We start from the raw sequence: 22,201 nt of genomic DNA on the forward strand, positions 1-22,201 counted from the left end.
TTCACAGATGGGAATTCGTATGCATTGTTAAAGTGCTCATATAATGCTTTTTGGCTTTCCTTTATTGTGTTATATCTTTTTGTGCACGTTATAGGTTTACAAAGTGAAGTCCACCCCAAAGGGCCTTACCATCTCCAACAGAAAATACTGTTCACAAACTGCTCCAAACAGCTCTGTTGTAGTCCAGCCTTTACTTCCGTGACGAACGTGCGTCACTTTGTAACACACGTTATAATGCTCGCCTAGCTGCTGGTGTAGCACGCCCTCATACTCTGCTTCTGACTCGCTAGTAGTCCTTACCTAGCTACTGAGCATGTGCGACTCCCAACAAAGATGGAACAGAAGTGAGATGTCTCACTCTGTAGCTAAAACAGAGAGGAGCTGCAGCAATGTGCAGTACAACAAAAATATGGTGTTTTTTTAAAATGTAACCGTGTAAACCTATTCTGATACAACCTCTAAATACAATCATGAACCTGAAAATGAGCATAATGTGAGCACTTTAAGCGTCATCATTGCTGTACTGTTGTTCTCAGTGGAAATTCATCCCATATTGTAAAAAGTGAGATTTCCATGTCTTTTTTTCAATCTTCACTGAGCTGCACCAGTGATAGGGAAAATTAATTTTTTAACTCATTGCTGACATCAGATTTAAGTACATCATTATAGTTGTGTAACTTTCAGTCCCACCCACTGCCAGCCAAAGTATGAGGCAGTTCAGTAATATGATGATGTAAATTCCAGTTTAGAGTATGTATTGTCTTGTTCTACCTGAAGACATCTTAATATATGATGGAAGTACAAAATCTTTTGCCAAGAACTGAATGTGAAAAACACTCAGATCCTTCAACCGACATAAAGGACAGACTCATTCCCAGTCCATGTACTGTATAATGCTCCAGTCTAGAACACAGGTAGATCAGATATCAGATGTAATACAAGACGTCTTGGCACCAGTTTGCATTGGATTATATAATTGCTTTAAAAATATTTCTGATTGCATACAACATAAAGCCATATTACTGAACTCTTATGCATCAACTTATCGACCCTTAGTCTCCGGTTTTGTCATACAACTTTTCTCAGTTTCTAGAAGTAGAAAGAAGAGCAGATCTTACACGTCTTTGAGAGCTCTAAAACTTTAGAATGACTTGGACACTGGATGAAATATTCTGAGCCAAAGCTGTGCAATGCAATCTGTGCAAAGACTCAGTGTTGTTGCAAATGTGCAAAGAAAAAAACTGTTTTGAACTTGGAAAAACTAGAAAACGTATTTGTTTGATTCACTATCATGTTGCAGTTTAATCATATGCACTGAACGTGAATAGGCCATATAACACATCTCACCAATTTACTCAACAATAGCACAAAAAATAGCAGAATTCTAAAATAAAGTGTAACAGCTTTCCTCTTACCTTGATCCTTACCTGTCAAGTGGGACAAGCATTGCCTAAGCACATACAGTGGTGCTCATAAGTTTACACACCCATGCTAAAGTTGACTAAAAAGAGGAATAAAAAAACATCTTTTGGAAATTGATCTTAATGCCTTAATTAAAAAATGAGGAAAAATCCAACCTTTAAAGACAACAAATTTCTTTGTGAATGAATAACGTATCGTAAATAAATAAATGTTCTTCCTTAAAATACAGGGGGCATAAGTATACACACCCCTATGTTAAATTCCCATAGAGGCAGGCAGATTTTTCTTTTTAAAGGCCAGTTATTTCATGGATCCAGGATACTATGCATCCTGATAAAGTTCCCTTGGTCTTTGGAATTAAAATAGCCCCACATCATCACATACCCTTCACCATACCTAGAGATTGGCATGGTTTTATTTCAGTTAGCCTAATAACTGGTTTGATTTGCATTGAGAGATGATTTTATGGAAAGTACCCCATGCCAGTATCTAGGATAACCCGCTCTCCAGCATGGGTTCATAAACTTATGAGCACAACGGTATACATATACTTCAGATCTATCATGACATGAGACAGTTTCAAATTGTTCCCCATTTAATTAAAAATCATTACAATCAAATCATTCAAGAAGAACCCTTCAGGGAATATTGAGCAGCACATTCAAATCCACTGATCATATCACAGTGTAACCACATGACCACACAGGCATATTTCTACACATTAAGAATAAGGTATATACAGGAAACACACAATATCATTTATAATATATAGCAGGCAAAACCAAGTGCAGTCAAATATATTGGAGCTGGCTTCATGTTTGACAATGTGCAAGAACGGATGTGACATTTGCTGACGTGGAATGTGCAAAATCTATTGTGTAATCATACATCTTTTTCTTAGGTCTCTGCCTTGCCGCCATATCAACATGTAAAACAACACAAAAAAAAGAATGCTAAAAATCATTTGGTCACAGAGTTCACTGTCCAGCATATATAGATTTGTGATAAAAGGCTAATCAAATAAAAAGAATGAAAGCTACCACCTCGCTTGCTGGTCATGTTATCGCTCGCACTGGGAAGATCATTGGTCGATTATTGCAGAGAGAGGTCAATGAAAGTCTATTATGGGGCACCTGCATACCAGGGAACAGGCCGTTAAATGATGTTAGTTTGTAAGAAATGGTTCAACAATAGTTCATACATCATACATGTACACAGAAGGCATAACTCACCATATCTCATCATACTCCTAATCAAAATTAAAAGACAAATTAGAAACGACTGAAAAAAAAAAAAATGAGGGTACACTTGTTCTGGTTTCTGGCAGTGCCAAGATGTGTGTGAGTGTGAGTGAGCAAGTGCACCTGTGCACATATAGTGAATAAATGGATCAGGTACAATAATACATGCACACCACTTCCTTTTCTTTAAATCTCTCAAAGGACAAATCCGGCGCAAAATGAACCTAGGGGTTAATAACACGTGTCCGAGTTCGACCATTCTCTGGGACGGGTTTTCATGCTAATCGAATGTGACCAGTTTTATCACAAGCCGCTAATTAGCTTATACCGCTAGTCGTCGGGGCACGGCTGAAGTAAAAAGAAATCGCTATTTTTATACCACATGTAGGGACCCTCATGATGCTACCGTGGAAGTGTGGTGCTATTTTGAGCCTTGTTAGTAGTATAGAAATAGCAATTTCTTTTTACTTTAGCCATGCCCCGACGACTAGCTTTATAAGCTAATTAGCGGTTTGCGATAAAACTGGTCACATTCGATTAGCATGAAAACATATCCCAGAGAACGGTCGAACTCGGACACATGTTATTAACCCCTTGGTTCATTTTGTGCCGGATTTGTCCTTAAGTACAAGCCTTTTTAGAAAAATGTTAGCAATTCTGCTCAACAGCAACATTGTATGATACTTATTTGACAATAAAAAATGAAAGGATGTATGTATGAATATAGGCGAATCTTCTGATTTCAACAAGCAAAAATATTGCTTGAATGACACATCTGCACACAAAAAAAAAATGTACATTTGCTCTTCAGATTTGGTACAGATGTGTGACAGCCAACACACTGTCAGGGCACAAATCAGTTAACCACATGCTGTAATGGCTTACGTATGGATCAACAGCCTCTGTGGCAGCGCTAATGTCAAACGTTCCTCTGTGTCACAACATCTTGACCGCTGGTGTCATTTCAAGTTTAATATTCATGTCATTCAATATGCTTTCAGTGGGTCAGTGTGTGTATGTGGATTAATCAATAAACATGCTGCTTGTGAGAATTAGTATGCACGACCAGACAAAGTCAGCAAGGTACATAGACGCTGACCACACAGGGTCACGTTTGTGACCTAACATTAAGATTCAAGACCAGTCCTCAACAGTTCAACACCTGGCTGTTAATCCCTTTTACAGATTATTGCTTTTGTGAATCTTTTAACTGAGAATTAGTGGGAAATTTAAATTAAAAAAAAACGCGACTTGAGTCATGTGATATCACGTCAGAGTTAGTAGTTGAGTAGTCTATATCCTTGACGTTCCACTTCCGGGATTGCTCCACTGCCGACGGAAAATCCGCCGGATTTCACTCATTTAGGCCAGAAATCCGTTGCCTTGGACTTTCTTTGTGTTGGCGTTCCAAAATCCGGTGGATTTATGAGGACTATGGTTAACTGCTCCTCAGATCTCTGCAGGGTAAATCCAAACAGCAAGCTAGACTATCTGTCCAATCTGAGTTTTCTGTTTTATTCACCCACATATCTTCATCTGACTGTAAGAACCAATTAAAAAAAAAAGAAATATTTCACTTAAAAAGTTTCAGTAGTTCCAAATCTGCTTGGGCTGAGATTTAATGGGTGGGGTCATGACGTAAAATAACAATACAAATTTAATTCAAGGATTCAAGGATTATGTATGTGTACAGAAGTACTTCACTTAAAAAGTTTCAGGAGTTCCAAATCGGCTTGGGCTGAGATTTAATGAGGTCATGACCTAAACTTGGGAATGCACGAAATATTGGCAATCATATCGGTATCGGGTGATGTTTTCAGGCGATGTTTCTGTCTAGCTCCCATTGTGTGTCAGAGCAGCGCTGGTGTGTGTGTGTGTGTGTGTGTGTGTGTGTGTGTGTGTGTGTGTGTTGTTGTTTTTTGCCACGCAGAGTTAGTGACGCAGCGCAGGATTTACATGCTGAAGACGAAGCAACTTGTCTGGACGTTTTTCACATTGAAAAAAGAAGACGCGCAACTTGCGGTATGCAATACTTGCAAGGTCGAAGTAATGCGAGGAGGATGCCGTGTCAAATCCTTCCAACAACTCCAATTTGATCGTATGAAGAACCGCCATCCTGAAGTTCACAAACAATATCAGAAGCAAGCTACTAGCAAGCAGCCTAAACACAAACAGCAGCAGCTGCAGTCCACATGCTAGCCAGTGTGGCTGGAGAAACCAATGATTTATGGGCTTTTCCAAATGTTTTGCAAATAAAGACATTACGTTTTTAAAATTCACAGTGTTTACACGTTTTTCATTATGTACAAAATGTGATTATCATAGAAACTAGGGCTGAGCAATAAATGGATATTATATGGCCATCGGTATATGAGGCTAGACATTGTCTTAGATTTTGGATATCGTAATATCCTGATATGACATAAGTGTTGTCTTTTCCTGGTTTTAAAGGCTGCATTACAGTAAAGTGATGTCATTTTCTGAACTTATCAAACAATTTTGGCTGTTTTATTTTTTTTGCCGTTATCCAATTAGTCATTTTATCCACATTACTGATGATTCTTTTTCAAAACTGAACCCAAAGTCAACCCTACAATATCGCCGCAATATCGTTATCGATACATTTGCTCAAAAATATCGCGATATTTGATTTTCTCCATATCTCCCATCTCTAATAGAAACTTGTTTTATACAGATCTTGTCGACATTGGTCAATACCAGTAATATGTTAATATCAGTTATCGGCTAAAATGTTCATATCGGTGCATCTCTACCCCCAACTAATATCATCCTCAGTCAGAGCCAGTGATCAAGTATGACCAACTCATCATTCAACGTCTCGAATAATGGGAGTTTTATGAAATCGAGCAAGATCTGGATTGATAAACAATATGCTCATGTAATGTCATTGAAGGACTTAGTTTTTAACTGTGAATGAAAGACGCATCCACGTATTGTAAACTTACAATCTTTCATGATTTTTTCCCCCCTCAGTAAAACAGCAAATCTGTGATTCCTTTACCATCGAGCCAAACTGTAATTATTTGTCTTCAGTGTAGCGGGTTATGTTACGGTTATTACTTTACAATGAAGATGTAAAGATACTGTATAGTATGTACCACCCGGCTACTCTAAGACTCAAATCTTTACAGTATGTAGTTTTCCTTCCTCTTACTGACACATTCACTGTACAGTGTGTCAGTCTTCAGCCTCATTACACCATTTGAAACTGTCAGTGCCTAAAGAAGAGGGTTCCCACACACTTCTTCTTCTGACTTCTCAATAACGTGTTTAAAAATGATGACATTTCTGTCCTTAAGCCCAAAAATCATGTAAATGTTGTTTTCCCTGTTAAAGGGAACATTCAAAGTGGATGGAGGTAAACAGGAGCATAAACTGTAAACTGCTGAGTGGGGAAATGATACGGTTAATATCAAAATCAACTCTTTCCCTAAACAAGAGCAAAACCAAAGGGGCCTTACAACTGTGAGCAAACTGTCTGTGAAATAGCTGTGAATATTAATTATTTAACCTCTCCTCTGTGATGGCTAAATCTAAGTCAGATCCTTAAGTGGAAAGCTCAGACATTTGAAATAAACACTTCCTTCCCAACAAAAGTATTTTAACGATCTAAGCGCACAACGTGAAGCGCATGGCGCAGGTGCGTTTAGGGCGTGTCCAAATCCACTTCTGCTAGTTTGACGGCGGAAAAAAGGGTCTATGCGCCGGGCGCATGGTTCAAAAGAGTTGTACTTAGTGTCTTCATTAATTCATAGGTGTGTTTTGGGCGTAACATGCAATAAACCAATCAGAGATCATCTCACATTCCCTTTAAAAGCCAGGCGCGTTTGGACCTTGGCGCATTGCTATTATGATGGCGGATTAGCACCGTAATATTTTTATTTGTAATCTTTTGTGTGCTGCTGTGCGTCCCTGTGTGTGTGTAACAAGCATTGTGTGCGCACGCTGTGCATAAGCCTAGGCGCATTTTACTAATTCACTGTTAAAATAAAAATTAAATGCTGCGGTATTGACTTTAGACCAGGTTTTTATTGGTCAATGGTGCGATCACTTCCTGCTGCCTCAAGATAGCAATACGCCAAGAATGCACCTGAACACACCTCCCTGTAAGACCAGCACGCCCATAGGCACAAAGATGGACGCAGGCGCATTTGCTATTTAAACGACGCGGGCGCTGGACGGAAAATTGACAACTGCGTCGGTCTTAAACTAGCAAAGACACTTGCGTCGGGCTTTGCGCTGCGCAAGATAGGGCCCTAAGGACGTTTTCACACCTGTAGTTTGTTTGCTCTGGACGGAATCAGTTGATGAGTTTGTAAACTTGGAGTGTTTCCCCCTTGGTTGGTTTCGTTTTAACACTAATGAAAATCCAAGCGTACCAAAATGCATCACAACAGACCACGCAAGAACGTTCACTCCTCTTATTGGTCAGATGTGTCTGGGGCGGGAGCAAGACAGTAAATACTGTAGGAAGGTCCTGTGTTCTGGACTAGTGGCTATTTCTCGCATCTCCATGGTAAAACCAGCTTATTTTATTTAAATAGTTTTCCAGACATTGTTTTGCGAGTGCCGTTGCTACGTCTGCTCGGCGAGGCGTCGGCTGAGACGTACACACACCTAGACCACGGAGTGTGAGTGATGGCGAGCTTGATCGTAGTGTATTTCTGTGAGAGAATTATTGCAAACTGCCACCGTTTGCATGCTCGCAAATGGCAAAGCACACCTGACTACGGCAGCCGTTTAGCTCAAACTTGCGGAGTACAGCTGATAGATGGGTCTGATCGAGGTAGGATCTCATTCTCACCACAAACAAACCGTACCGAAGCTTACCAGAATTTGTTTGTAATCGGACCGAGACCCCCCCCTCCTCAAGGTGGTCTTGGTCCGTTTTTTTTTGGTCCGCACCCAGTGTGTTTATTGTGTTCACACCTGCCCAAACGAACGGCACGCTTCAGGGTTCGATTCAACCGAACTAAACAAGGCAGGTGTGAAAACGCCCTAAATCATTTCCAGTGAATATGGCCGGCAGGGAGAGTGAGGTGGCTTCAGGTTAATCTGGACAAATTTCTCCTGGTCTATTCTGATTGAAAGTCCTGTACTATTTATTACAGGTGGAAAGTGGCCTTTTGAACTTAAGTGTCAGATAACAGCAGAACAAAGCTGTGTTTGATAGAGCTCTCTTCTCTAAGACAATTTCTCCTATACGTATATCAGTCTAAAAGACAAAAGGTGTGCAGGTGCTCCTACAATCAAGATTAAAACCTCCATGTCTTGTCCTCCTTCAATCCCTAATATTAAGCCAACTGTCCCAGCAGCCCTTGCAGGGTTTGAGGTGAGAGCCACAACATCTCTACAAGGTTATACTGGCAATAGCCCATCCAGAAGCCAAACATCACGTCAGTGACATTGTGCCTGCCCAGCATCACTCGGCTCAGGCCCACCAGGCTGGCCCACAGCAGGACCAGGACCCTCAGCGGGGCAGCCAGCACCAGGTGAGCCAGCAGGAAGCGCCCGCACATGGCGGCGCGGGTGGCGTGGCCTGAAGGGAACGAGTAGCGGTCCACAGAAAAGGTGGCAAACATGTCCATGCGGTTATGTGCTGGCCGACGCCGACGCACCACTGCCTTAACAATGGCAACCAGGACCAGGTCCAACAGCAGGCCTGAAGGGGATAAAGGGGAAGATGTGTTATGCTGTATGAAGAATAGGGTTGGGTATCGTTTGGGTTTTTTCCAATACCAGTGCTAAAACGATACTTTTAAAATGGTGCCGGTGCCTAAACTGTGCCTGAACAGATACTTAAAAAAAATATGGTAATAGGGAATAGGGTATTTTACAATAACTTTGAATGCACTACGAGGCTTACTAGTTTCAAGTGAACGCAATGTCTCTGTTGTTCATCAGCATCAGAGAGCAACGCAGAAGGCATTTAATTAGCACCGAAATGAGGCACCGAAATCCGCATTGCTATTCGGTCCGGTAGATGCCGGTCGTTTAGGCACCGGTGCCGTATTAGCACCGGGTTTCGGTACCCAACCCTAATGAAGAAACAGCAATGTAATCACATAACATAACATAATCACATTGGCAAACAAGAACAGACATAAAGAGAGGATGTACTGTAACTGCAATAACAACAGTTATCTTTGTATCCTTGGTACAGATTTACATCACAACAGAAACATAGATGGCATTGTAAGCAAAATGATGTCACCTTATAGCTTAGATTCTGTCATTGGGATAATATACACAAATCAGAACCAGCCTATAATAAGTCCACTGTGCTGAAGGAAAACTGTAGCTTATATCTGCCGCCCCTTACCTGGGCATAGTGGATGTTGTAGCCAATTTTGCTGCATGCGTGTATAGTGTGTGTGTGTGTGTGTGGTAGGTTTGTGTGAATGGTGTGAATGGTGTGAATGGTTTGATCGCTACGTCACCTGTGCACCTGTGTGTATGTGTGCTAATTACCACAATCGGAGGTTAGAAACAGGGAATCACAGGTGAGAAGGGGATGGAGGAAATTAGGATCTGGGAAGCCACACAGTTTTTCAACCTCAGCTGTGTGCAAGTGATGTTTTTAGATCTCGTCTGCTCATTTTTAATCTTTCTTAGTCTTTTTGTAGGTGTTTTTAAATGCAGTTATAAAATAAAGGATTCATCTTAAGACGATGGCGGACCTCATTATTTGCACCAGCAAGCGCTGGAAATGGTTTCAAATTCCCTCCAGTGGCATTTTTTGTGGTCAGATTGCCACTACAGTGTACTTATATAAAAATATTTTTATTAGCAGTTCTCCAGGGCTGCAGTGCTAAAAAAAGAATGAAAAAGCCAGGTGGCATTGAGCCAATCGCTGCTGGGAGTCCAATGAAAGGATTGCAGCAAAATGAATATGCAACTGACATTTTATTCAGTATGGTCAAATAAATGCTGTTGTTGAAAGCTGTATTTTATAACTAGAGCGTGCAGCTGTCACAGTCTGCAGTTTCCTTCCACAGGCAGGTGCATAAAGTGTTCTTCACAGCTTCTCCATCCTGAGCGTAGTGCACATATACAGTTGGTGATTTGTAAAAATGTTAACAGTGGGGACTGAACCACCCTTATGGGGTCAGCCCTATGTTCCCACAGCTCTATGTTCCCACATTTCTAAGATTTTTCTTAAAATTAGGCCCTATGTTCCCACAGGGTTAGGGTTAGGGTTAGGGGAAAATAGGTTGGGTGTAATTGGCTACCAAATTGGGAGAAAGGGGGATAAAATCTGATACAAATTTATGAAAAAGGAAATGTGGGAAGCCTAATTTTGGAAAAAAATCTTAGAAATGTGGGAACTGTGGGAACATAGGGCTGTGGGAACAAAGGCATGCTCCTACCCTTATATTGCCTACTGCACTTATAGCAAGACTTGCCTCTACCTGCCTCATATCTACTGACCAGCCACCTGTCAATTTAATTACCCCACACCCAAAGAAAAAAAAATTCAATCACCCACACGCAGGAATAAAAACAAGTCCAAATTTCTAATCAGGCAAAACCGAAAATAATGTTTGACAAGCTGATGTGGAAGCTGACTGACAAAATTAAGTTATAACTAAAAATGATGTAGAGAAACTGGAAGCAGGTGTGGATTAGGGCAAACAAAAAAAACATTCATTTACCCACCCACCCACCCAAAGAAAATAAGTCAATAGTTTATATCAGGCAAAACCGCCATTGTGGGCTTGTGTTACTGAGCAAAACAACCAGACCTCAATCTCGACACAAATCCTCGCCCTGTAACAATAGGCATATCCTGATGTATAAAGTGGATGTACACTTAAAGAAAGTTAAAATGAGGAGAGCCTATTGGCATGCATGTGTTTCAATTCCTAATAGATTACTGGCTGTTAACTGACGCAATCCAAGTAAAAGCTGCATTACCATTTATAAATCAATCAATCTACAGATCAATCTACAGTCCCAAAAGACACCTTTGCTATATCTCTGATTAAATGCAGGCCCGTGTGAGCTTCAATGCAAGTCCATCCATAAAACCTGTCTCACAACTCTTCTTCGGCTCACCATGCTTTACTCAGGGTGAGACAATCCCAATATAGACAAGACAGCGGAAAACAATTTGTGTGTAAAGCATTCTGTGCTGGAGAAGAGTTGTGTGACTTTTTTTTTTTTTTTTTAAGTCTGATGGACCTGCATCGCAGCTCGCACTGGCCTACGCCTTGCTTTTCTCAAAATATTGAAACTGACCTCATCCTTTTTATCATGGTATAAACGTGGTTTCCCAAAGTGTCAGTCAGACAATCTAAGGGTGATGTGGAGCAAGCTACAGCAGCAGCTGCAAACAGAGGTGCATTAAAATGAACAGATGTTATCTACGTGCCAGAACCTGTCAGCACTGATGGAGAAAAGCTAAACACCTCATGGGAGGTGGGATCACCTGTGAGTTCTGATAGAAGGGGGGAAGAAGGAGGAGCTGTGGGGGTGTGACTCTAAATACCGCACCTCAACCAAACTCTGGTAACGTTACCTAGAAACATGTCTGCATTGGCATTAAGTAAATCACAGCATGGTTTGGCAACTTAACAGTGCAGCTAAAAAGCTGGCTGGTCAGCACACACAAGACAGCTATGAGGATAATAGGGAGGAAAGAGTACAAGCCCATACAGAGCCTGTACGAGCAAGCAGTCAGAAAACAAGCTGAAAGAATCACTGCAGACTCTCTACACCCTCTCTTTCCTGAATATGAACTTCTGCCATCAGGGAGAAGATTCTGTGTGCCGAGATGTAAAACAAACAGACTAAAGTTATTGTTTATTCCAACTTCCATCAAGCTGCTGAACTCCAATGGTAAATCTTAGCCCAGCAGAGCAGGGGTGCAATAAATACACTAGCACTGTTACATACATACATACATACATACATACATACATACAGACATACATGTCTGTATGTCTATCTGTTTATGTGTTAATTCCCTCCTAGAGGGAGACACAGGGTGGCAACATAAGAAGGAACACAAATAGCAGAGCGTTTTACCCATGAGAAGGTTGAGCATGACTTCTTGCCCTGCAGCACTGTCGCTCTTGTACAGACAGTAGGCGGTACCAGCCAGCCAGGGGATGCCATGTCCCGATATCTCTATCAGTTTCATCAACGGGCGCACACTGCCCCAGGAAGAGTCCTCACAGGCACACACCCCCAGCCGCTTGGACATCCACAGGTCGATGGCGAGAAGCGAGCTGAGCGCTACGCGGATGAAGGAGGGGTTGAGCCGGATACCGTCTTCTTCTGATAGCCCCTGGCCGCTCGTGGAGCCCGTGGAGGAGCTGGAGCCCCGGCGCCGAGTGGGGCTCTCCGATGCTCGGAGGCGAGCCGTTGCCGGCTCGGAGCCCTGCCGCTGGAGGAGATGCGACGGCGAGGACCGGTTCAACGGCTTCGTCAGCGACATGAACTCGTAGCGACCGTTGGAGCTTCCGAGCACCGGGCTTCCACCGCTGCGAACGGGGTTTTTAGCTTTAGGAGAAGGCATTTTATCTGTTAATATTACCGACGTAGACACTTATGTCACGTTATGTAGTTGACCCGCAGTGGTGGTGAATTATCTGCAGTGCTGCGCGGGTTGTTGCTCCTTTAGTTCATCTGTTGTACGTTTCATTCATATCACGTCCTGAAACAGCTGAATCTCCATCTTTGTTGTTCTAATCGCAAAGCTACCTGGGAAATTGGGTTTTTTTGCATTGGCGGAATAAAAGAACAATTTAATAATAATTTTGTAAATTGAGTAGTTATTTTTTCATAAATATGTGTGTTTGCATACATATGTTTGTATATATTATTATTATTATTATTATTATTATTTAATATTTGTTGTGGCTTTTCTGCTTGTTATGGGTTTGTAATTGTATTGTTGTTTTAATAAAGTTGTAGAAAAAACATTCTCGTATCTGGTTGGTCGATGATCTACGTAACAGAAGTTAACCCGCCCCTATCCGGGTCCATCCCTCCCATGATCCATCCATGAGGTTCAGCCTGCTGATCATACAGGCAAGCCAGCCTGTTTATCCCAGTCCTTTCTCTTGTGTCTGAGCTGCAGAGGAGAGCCGACCATGCCTGGACTTCTGCTGGGAGACCAGTTCCCCAACTTCGAGGCCGACACCACCATCGGCAGGATCAAGTTCCACGATTTCCTGGGCAACTCGTAAGTGCGCACGCTTCCTCTACAGCCATCACATTGTAACTAATGTGTTTAATTCGGAGTTTTGAATTGCGGTATGTTAACAGGCAGTGCGCTATTTGATAGAGCCGTGGGAGCGGGTTGTGTGCGTGTCTGTGTGGTCAGACTGAGAAGCTTGAACGCTGATCTGAGTAACGTTACGGATTAATTCTGAATGTACAAGCTAAGGCGCATGATCTGACTCATCAGTCCTGATCACTTGACCGTGATCCCAATGTGACTGCCGTGCAACACCTGCTGGCTGACATAGATACTGTATGTAGGGTTACACAAACTCTGTTGGATGACAAAATTATAATATAGGTTACCATAAATGTGATAGAGTACATTTATTTTATTTCTGTTTTTGAATGGCTCAGATAGACAAAAATAGACAGAACATAGAGTTGGCCTAGCTGCAGACTAAAAAGAGAGTCATGGCAGCAGTGCTTATGTGTATTTGCAGTCATTTTCTTTGGCCAATTCGTTTGTGATGTGTAAGCACAGTCAGGACAAGGCCTGTATTGTGTGTGTGTGTGTGTGTGTGTGTGTGTGTGTGTGTGTGTGATTTTGTAACTGTGCCTCAGTGCTGGCATCCCCTTTGATACCTAACTCAGCAGTTAGGCTTGGCTGTTTATGTTTTTCTTTGTTTAACAGCAGAGAGAAAGGAATTCTATTTCATGCAACAACCATAACACGCATGAACATAGACAGACTTGTATAATGCTCCCAACAACTGAAAGCAATTTGAATGATTATCACATGGATAGATTTACCTGTTAAAATCTAGTGGGTTGAACAACGTGAACAATTTCTAAAAACTCTTCAGAATAATCTAATTCTCCTTATTTGACAGTGCATATTTATTCTTTTTTTATATTTCAGGATTTCCCCACCCTCATGTTCTCATCTTAAAGGTTGTGCACACAGTGGAGGAGCAGATATGTTGTCGCGACAGTGTCACTGCCCTTTCTAAACGGACAAAACCTGCTACACACTTATTAATATAAGGACTACGCAGTTACAACAGCTGCACGATAACCTCCTTCTTCCCTTAGTCAGAATAGATGTTGGACTGAGAGGCCACCGTCTGTTCAAAATGTGTCCTAGTGTAACATCATTTATCTTAGAATAGCCCATGTGTGTATTGTACAGCTTAATACAAATTTATAGCTCAGGTTTTGCTGCAAAAAAATCTAATGATTCTTTCTTTTTTTAACTTCTTGTCAGTTTAAATCAACAGCAGCTTCTGAACAAACTCCTCTTAGAAAGTGTGTCAGTATCCAGCCAGGATTAGTTCTGCGTCAACAGATTGGGTAATCAGGGCCTCTGGTCACCCCATTATCAGATGATCACAAGTAGGGATCGACCGATACTGGTTTTTCAAGGCCGATACCGATAGTTCATACAACCGATAACAGATATTTGGAGCCGATATGCATATACAGTGAAAATGAAAATTAAGATTTTGTAATGTTACAAAATCCAACACAAAACTAAATGCTTTAAGCAATTATTTAACAAATGAGAAACTTTCAACATAATCCCCAGTAAAAGATAGTCAGATAGTGTTGTGGGGGGGGGGGGGGGGGACATTAAGTCACATGCCCTTCACCATACCTAGAGGTTGACATGGGGTACTTTCCATAAGATCATCTCTCAATGCAGATCAAACCAGCTATCAGGCTAACTGAAATAAAACCATGCCAATCTCTAGGTATGGTGAAGGGTATGTGATGATGTGGGGCTATTTTAATTCCAAAGGCCAAGGGAACTTTATCAGGATGCAAAGTATCCTGGATCCATGAAATAACTGGCCTTTAAAAATTAAAATCTGCCTGCCTCTATGGGAATTTAACATAGGGGTGTACTGACTTATGCCCCCTGTATTTTAAGGAAGAACATTTATTTATTTACGATACATTATTCATTCACAAAGAAAATTGGTGTCCTTAAAGGTTGGATTTTTCCTTATTTTTTTAATTAAGGCATTAAGATCAATTTCCAAAAGATGATTTTTTTTAATTCCTCTTTCTGGTCAACTTTAGCATGGGTTCATAAACTTATGAGCACCACTGTAATCTGCTAACTGCCAAAAAAAAAAAAAACGGCCCTATAATCGGTCTATCCCTAATCACAATGCCTGTGTGGAGCAAAGCTTTTCTGTTGCCTCTAACCAATGTTACAACGTTACAACACATTGAAGAGGGAAAAGTCCACATAAATCATGTGAGGCAGGAAACTCATGTGATTCAAGGGTGAATTATCCTTCAAAAAGATTGTAATGTTTTTCGCAGGAAAATCTCATGTCTGTCTTACCCTTCACCCTCCTCGTTGTACATTTTCAGTACACAGCTGGATTTAATGTTTTTGAGCTCGAGTGTGCCAGATTCACAGACACCTGTTGCTTCAATCTGTTGCTGGAATGAACTCTACTGAGACTTAATGTTCTGTCTTTCTCTTTTTTATAGCCATTTTTTTCCTCTTCTGTCTCTTCCACTGCTTATGCTCCTAACAGCCTTTTTGTCTGTTATTAAATTCTAAACTCTTTGTATACTCTAAACATCAAGACATAAATGCACAACACACACAAATAACACACATAAGACAGAATGGGATGACGATGGCCTTATTTGCTATTTTCTTAATACAATTCAATTGTACAGTTTTTCAAATCAAGGTTTCTGAGCCAGAAAATGATGTGTAGAGCGAAGACCTCATTGCTTTTTGTCTGTTTTCCACTGTAGATGGGGTATCCTGTTCTCGCACCCAAAGGACTTCACCCCTGTCTGCACCACTGAGCTCGCCTGTGCTGCTAGGATCAGCGATGAGTTCACGAAACGGGGTGTGAAGATGATCGCCTTGTCCATTGACAGTGTGGAGGATCACCGCCATTGGAGCAAGGTCGGGGATGCACACACACACACACACACACACAGGGGCGTGGGGCTGGGGGGGAAAAAGGGGACAGAGTACCCAGGGCCCTCATGTGAGGAGGGCCCAAAAAGATGCTAGAATGAATAGCTGTGGATGCAGGTCAAATACTCCAGGGTTAATCCCTACGCTCAACACAGACACTTTTAACTCTTTTGCCACATTACAAAAAGTACAGTACTTCTCCGTAGGGTTGGGTACCGAAACGCGGTTCTGACGTAAACGGTAGTAACGAGACCGAATAAGAACGGGACGCTACTTTACCGTTAGCGAGTAGCTGGATTAAACACAATGGTTAAAATGCTGACAGCTTATGTTAAGTGGTGTAAAGTGTGACTGTATTTCCCTGTAGAGGATTCCAACACTGGGACATAACAGTCTGACTGCAGCTGCCGTTGTCGGAAAAACAACGCAAACGGTGCGTTTACTTGAAACTCGCCAGCCTTGTGGTGCATTCAGAGTTATTGTAAAATACCCTTTTCCCACCTGGTGCTTGTTTTTGTTTACCAGCAATTTACTGGTGAAATAAGTCATTGTTATAAGTTATTGTTACATTATTAATCAATCATTTAATTTTGACCATATGGCCTTAGCAATAAACAAGCCGTTCTTTAATGTCGGCAACTGTCGTTTTGTGCTCCTTTGTTATATTTTATATTATATACATTATAAATATATTATATATACATATATTTCGGTTCAGGCACCGGTTCAGGCACCGTTTAGGCACCGGCACCGTTTTAAAAGTATTGTTTTAGCACCGGTATCGGAAAAAACCCAAAGGATACCCAACCCTACTTCTCAGAAAGCCCAGTGATTGGTCCAAGAGGGAATGTTCACTAGGCAAGGGTCAAGTTAGATAAACCGTGTGGTTTTTGATTTTGGTTTTTGCCCTCAGAGATTATTATTAACATCTGTGAGGCAACGGTATTGGCACTACATTAGGGTTGCACGATATTGACAAAATGTAATATTGCAATATCGATATTAATTTCGATATTTTTAAACATATGTAGAATTACAAAAGTTATGGGAAAACGCATCAAAATAGGTTCATAACAAATACAACACAAGGTTTATTTCAACTGACGGTCATATTGGACTGGTCCAACATGAATAAATAAATAAGGACCATGTCTACAGAACAGGACATGTTTTACTGGTTGGACAGTATAAAATAAATAAATAAAGAGAACAGGACACAACTTTTCTTTCTCTTCTCTGATTCGTTCCGTTTTTTTGTCTCTATCTATTTCTTCCCTTACACTGTCACTCTGTCGAAATATGCACACACGTGGTACACTACATAGGGTTTGTCACGTAGTGGCCCAGTGCGCTGACGTGTACTAACATGTGCAAGTGGCACGGTAACTGACCAATGAAACATGATCATTATAGCATTTCAAGCGGGCTCTAAATCAAAAGCACTCCACAAAATAAACAAAATATTGCATACTTATACTTAGCGACACTTTTGATATAATATTGCGCAACGTGATATCGCGATAACAATATTGAGTCGATATATAATGCATCCCTACACTACAATCATAGTGTCTGAGCACTTAGTAGAGTTAAAGGTCTCTGATCTCTCATCAAACCTGTGCTGCAATGAAGGAGATGGCTGCCAGGACAGTGAGAATGATTGATTAACTTTGGATGATGATATATACACACATTTACAAATATGTAAATGCTGAATGGGTCTCTTCCCCCTGTGCAGGATGTGATGGCATTTAACAGTGAAACTGAAATCCCTCTGCCGTTCCCCATCATCGCTGATGACAAGAGAGAGCTGTCCATCCAGCTGGGCATGCTGGACCCTGATGAGCGAGACAAGGATGGGATGCCCCTCACCGCTCGCTGTGTAAGAATCTTGTCCTCTGTCCTGTCCTCAGTGCAGGACATATTTTACTACAAAAACAAAACACCAAGACCACATCCTGATCCAAAATGAACAGATGCCAAATGGCAGTGACATTTTGTCTTTTGTAGAAAAATCTGTCCTGTCCTGACTTTATTCCTTGTGAACGGTTTTGGTCTTTATTCCCCTAATGTTGTTGCAGCTAACTACCACATCATTTGGCCGGGAGCCAATCAATTCCGAGCAAAAATGTTGACTTTGTGCCAAACAGGTTGTTGATTGGCCATGTGTTATGCAGGCAGTACACAAAGTGTTTGCATCTAAACAAAAGCTATCTCTTGGAGCCAAATGTTAAAGAATTCTTCATTCTCATTCTTATTTCTTTATTTTATAAAGGACAACACACATTAATTAACATTTCTGTAAATGGGCCAGTGTTAGCCAGCCGGCTAATTTTCAACTGTAGTCCTTTTGGCCTGATGTTTTTAGACCAGGAAACGGCAAGACATCAGTACAGGTTAAACTATACAGACAGAAGTCAACAAGACACCATACAGACAGCTAGAGCAACAAATAAGCTTTCTCAGTGAGTCATGCAGAGCTACAGGAAGCAGCAAGACATTAGCACAGTTACACATCAACAGTATCCCCATTCAGTATAAGAAGCCATGCAAGCATTAAAACACAGCCAAGCAACACAGACCCGAGCCATCTTCTTGCACCGTTCAACCATGCAAAGCAGTAACAAGCAGTAATAAAAAGATGAAATGGGCTACATCACTCATTAATACAGCAGCTTAATAAGATGTAAAATAGTTAAAGGTCCTATAACATGCTGCTTTTTGGATGCTTTTATATAGGCCTTAGTGGTCCCCTAATATTGTATCTGAAGTCTCTTTATATAGACCTTAGTGGTCCCCTAATACTGTATCTGAAGTCTCTTTTATATAGGCCTTAGTGGTCCCCTAATACTGTATCTGAAGTCTCTTTTATATAGACCTTAGTGGTCCCCTAATACTGTATCTGAAGTCTCTTTTTATATAGACCTCAGTGGTCCCCTAATACTGTATCAACTGCCACTTTGCTTGTTCGCAAGCCATGATGTCTCTCTCTTTCTCATGGATGGGCCAAATTCTCTGGGCGGGCAAAGCAGAGAAAGGGGAGGTAACCTTTCCCCTTACAACTTCATAAGGAGAAGATTCCAGATCGGTCCATCTGAGCTTTCATTTTCTCAAAGGCAGAGCAGGATACCCAGGGCTCGGTTTACATCTATCACCATTTCTAGCCACTGGGGGACCATAGGCAGGCTGGGGGAACTCATATTAATGTTAAAAAAAACTCAAAGTGAAATTTTCATGCCATGGGACCTTTTAAAATACAAGTACATTTTTCACATGTACCCAAGAAATGCAGAGCGGGCTATATTTGACTCCGGGCAAGACATCAAACATCAAACATGTTGGCAGCAGGTCAGCAGTGATAACAACAATAATATAAAATTACCAGAATTTCCCATTCATGTGGCACACAGTAGTCTGCTCTCTCACATTACCAGTTTCTGTACATGTAATTGGGTAAATGAAGTATTTTTTAGGGGGGAAAAAAGTGTTTGTATGGCGGGTGAAACTTATAGGTAAATGTTTTTATATGGATGTATTTGTCACCATATTTAAAAAGCGGCATGTTCTGGTTCATCTTACATGTATGTTGACCCTGTGACATCTCACCCTACTTTAGGTCTTTGTGATTGGCCCAGACAAGAAGCTGAAGCTGTCCATCCTCTACCCCGCCACCACGGGAAGGAACTTTGATGAGTTGCTTCGAGTTATCGACTCTCTACAGCTCACCGCACAAAAGAAGGTTGCCACCCCTGTCAACTGGAAGGTAAACGCTTAAACTATGTGTTTCTTGACTTGGAGCAGTGAACGGTGCTAAGCTAACTGTATCCTTGCTCCAGCTTTATATTCATGTACAGATATCAAGGTTTCCGCGGGGTCTTAAAAAGTCTAAAATTTCAAAATCTGAATTTTAGGCCTTACAGTGCTCACATTATGCTCATTTTCAGGTTCATAATTGTATTTAGAGGTTATATCAGAATAGGTTTACATGGTTTAATTTTCAGAAAACACCATATTTTTGTTGTACTGCACATTGCTGCAGCTCCTCTTTTCACCCTGTGTGTTGAGCTCTCTGTTTTAGCTACAGAGTGAGGCATCACACTTCTGTTCCATCTTTGTTGGGAGTCGCACATGCTCAGTAGCTAGGTAAGGACTACTAGCCAGTCAGAAGCATGTATGAGGGCGTGCTACACCAGCAGCTAGGCGAGCATTATAACGTGTGTTACAAAGTGACCACGTTCGTCACGGAAGTAAAGGCTGGACTACAACAGAGCTGTTTGGAGCAGTTTGTGAACAGTGTTTTCTGTTGGAGATGGTAAGTCCCTTTGGGGTGGACTTTGGGCTTTTTCACTTTGTAAACCTATAAGGTGCACAAAAAAAGATATAGAACACAATAAAGGAAAGGGAAAAAGCCAAAAAGCATAATATGAGCACTTTAACAATGCATACGAATTCCCATCTGTGAATAATTGTATAAGTGGAGCAGGTTTTATGAAAGAAATGTATAATACTAGTAAAGGTAAGGGAAAAAGCCAAAAAGCATAATGTGAGCACTTTAAAAAGTCTTAGATTCGCTGAAGTATTGTGTTCTAGGTCTTAAATAATTATAAACAGGTTTTATCATCATTTCTAGCCGCTGGGGGACCATAGGCAGGCTAGGGGAACTCACATTAATGTTAAAAAACCTCATAAAGTGAAATTTTCATGCCATGGGACCTTTTAAATATCTCACGTACCCCCTGCAGTCCTCCAAAGTACCCCTAGGGGTACACCTACCCCCATTTGAGAAACACTGCTCTATAAGCAACAAGAGCTAGCTGTCATTGGGAATTGTGCATTCCTTCCAAACAAACAATTTAATTGTCTGTGACCTAATTTTAGTGGGATAACTGAAGGAAATGACCAAAAGCCACATGACACAGGAGCCTATGAGGCTGCAGCATAACTATCATTACAGCGAAGGCTTCCCAAGACTGTAATCAAAACTAGTCCCTGCTCCTAAAACATGCTTCCTTCTTGTCATCTCTTTCAGCCTAATGACAAGGTCATGGTGATTCCTTCACTCTCTGAGGCTGAAGCCGCTGCTCTCTTCCCCAACGGCGTGACCACTAAAGAGGTGCCTTCTGGGAAGAAATACTTGCGCTACACCCAGCTCTGAAAAGACACAACATCCTTCTCTAGTTTACTGCTGTTTGAAAAAATGGAACTCTTATGATAATAATTCACCAAAGCATTGACCAAAACCATATATGCCCTTATCTGATTTGGTGACTAGTGTAAGTGCAATGTGCCCAGCAGTGAACAAGGAGTGTTTATATTGTCATTTTTACGATGCCTTGTTTCCTTCAATAAACAAACTTTTTCACACATGTCCTCTGATTGTTTGAGTCTTTTCACACTGTTTAAAGTTCGGGGACACGTTTACAGTTTTTTTTTATTTTAATTGCTAAAACACAATTTTGCAAACTAGGCTGGTTTTATCAAAAATACTTAACACAATTCACAAAACCACACACCCAAACTGCAAAATACCTCATATATCCTGCAAAATGAATAACTGCAACCAAAACTACATATAGCATTATCAAAATCAAACTTTTGCACCACATGGCACACACTTCACTCGTATTACCAGATTGTTGTCTAACCACCTACACACTGTTGGGCATAACGAAAAGCACTCATCTTTAGTATGCTTTGCCATCCATCCATCTTCGTCCGCTTATCCGGTGTCGGGTCGTGGGGGGAGCTCCAGCAGGCTGTTGGGCATAATGAAAAGCACTCTCATCTTTAGTATGCTTTGCCATAATAGTAAAATAGTTCAAATTGTAGAAAATTCTTCAGATTGTTCACATGCACATATTTGCAGATACACACAGATACATGCTGTTGAAACATTAATTTTTTTATTTTTCAAGTCAAGTCAGTGCAACATATGCACATCAGATATATGTACATTGGACTGAACAAAAATATGCTCACAAAAAAGTAGTAAACTGAAAAAGAAAATTGCAAAAAAAAAAAAAAAGGTGCTCACCTGTGGTACAATGAACCATTGAGGTGTTTGGCCAGGTGGGACATATGTTGGCCAATTAGCTCATGTAGTGTCATTTTGAATGGCAGTGTTGTTGAAATGGCAAACGTGACTTTATGTCAGATTGTCGTGTCTTATGCAGAGAACTGTGTTCCGTGCATTTAAAAAGTGCCATTTTGAATTGCAAAATGTGTGTAAAGCAGAAAATGTGTTTAGACTTTTGGAGACTTGAGAAGAGGTTTTGCTCTCTGTGTGTCAGTATAAATAATTGTGCTATGCTATGTCATTTTAGTGTGTTAGCAATTGGAAAAAAAAAACTGTGGTAACGGCTTTCTCTGCTTTGATTTACTGTGCCACTAG

General features: G+C 41.0%; 2 protein-coding genes across 2 annotated transcripts; one reads left to right on the plus strand and one right to left on the minus strand.

Moving 5' to 3' along the window:
* Positions 1–7,579: 7,579 nt before the first annotated feature.
* On the minus strand, positions 7,580–12,505 carry plpp6 (phospholipid phosphatase 6). The gene is made up of 2 exons (XM_031311978.2): positions 11,715–12,505; positions 7,580–8,346 (listed from the first exon to the last, which is right to left on the minus strand). Exons 1-2 carry the CDS (start codon positions 12,205–12,207, stop codon positions 7,979–7,981), a joined length of 861 nt encoding a protein of 286 aa, XP_031167838.1. The 5' UTR covers positions 12,208–12,505; the 3' UTR covers positions 7,580–7,978.
* A 181-nt stretch (positions 12,506–12,686) lies between these two features.
* Positions 12,687–21,178, plus strand: prdx6 (peroxiredoxin 6). Its single transcript, XM_031311883.2, has 5 exons — positions 12,687–12,876; positions 15,639–15,795; positions 17,549–17,692; positions 19,427–19,573; positions 20,840–21,178. The coding sequence occupies exons 1-5, from the start codon at positions 12,785–12,787 to the stop codon at positions 20,963–20,965; spliced, it is 666 nt and encodes a 221-aa protein (XP_031167743.1). The 5' UTR covers positions 12,687–12,784; the 3' UTR covers positions 20,966–21,178.
* Positions 21,179–22,201: the final 1,023 nt, after the last annotated feature.

This window comes from Sander lucioperca, chromosome 11 (assembly GCF_008315115.2).
Source record: "Sander lucioperca isolate FBNREF2018 chromosome 11, SLUC_FBN_1.2, whole genome shotgun sequence".
Lineage (NCBI taxonomy): Eukaryota > Metazoa > Chordata > Actinopteri > Perciformes > Percidae > Sander > Sander lucioperca.

Excerpts from the sequence above, each read along its gene's own strand:
- plpp6 (XM_031311978.2), bottom strand. The coding sequence starts at position 12,207 with ATGCCTTCTCCTAAAGCTAAAAACCCCGTTCGCAGCGGTGGAAGCCCG. Across the intron at positions 8,347-11,714 it reads CATGCTCAACCTTCTCATGG|GCCTGCTGTTGGACCTGGTC; the intron begins GTAAAACGCTCT and ends TATCCCCTTCAG.
- prdx6 (XM_031311883.2), top strand. The coding sequence starts at position 12,785 with ATGCCTGGACTTCTGCTGGGAGACCAGTTCCCCAACTTCGAGGCCGAC. Across the intron at positions 12,877-15,638 it reads CACGATTTCCTGGGCAACTC|ATGGGGTATCCTGTTCTCGC; the intron begins GTAAGTGCGCAC and ends TTTCCACTGTAG. Across the intron at positions 17,693-19,426 it reads TGCCCCTCACCGCTCGCTGT|GTCTTTGTGATTGGCCCAGA; the intron begins GTAAGAATCTTG and ends ACCCTACTTTAG.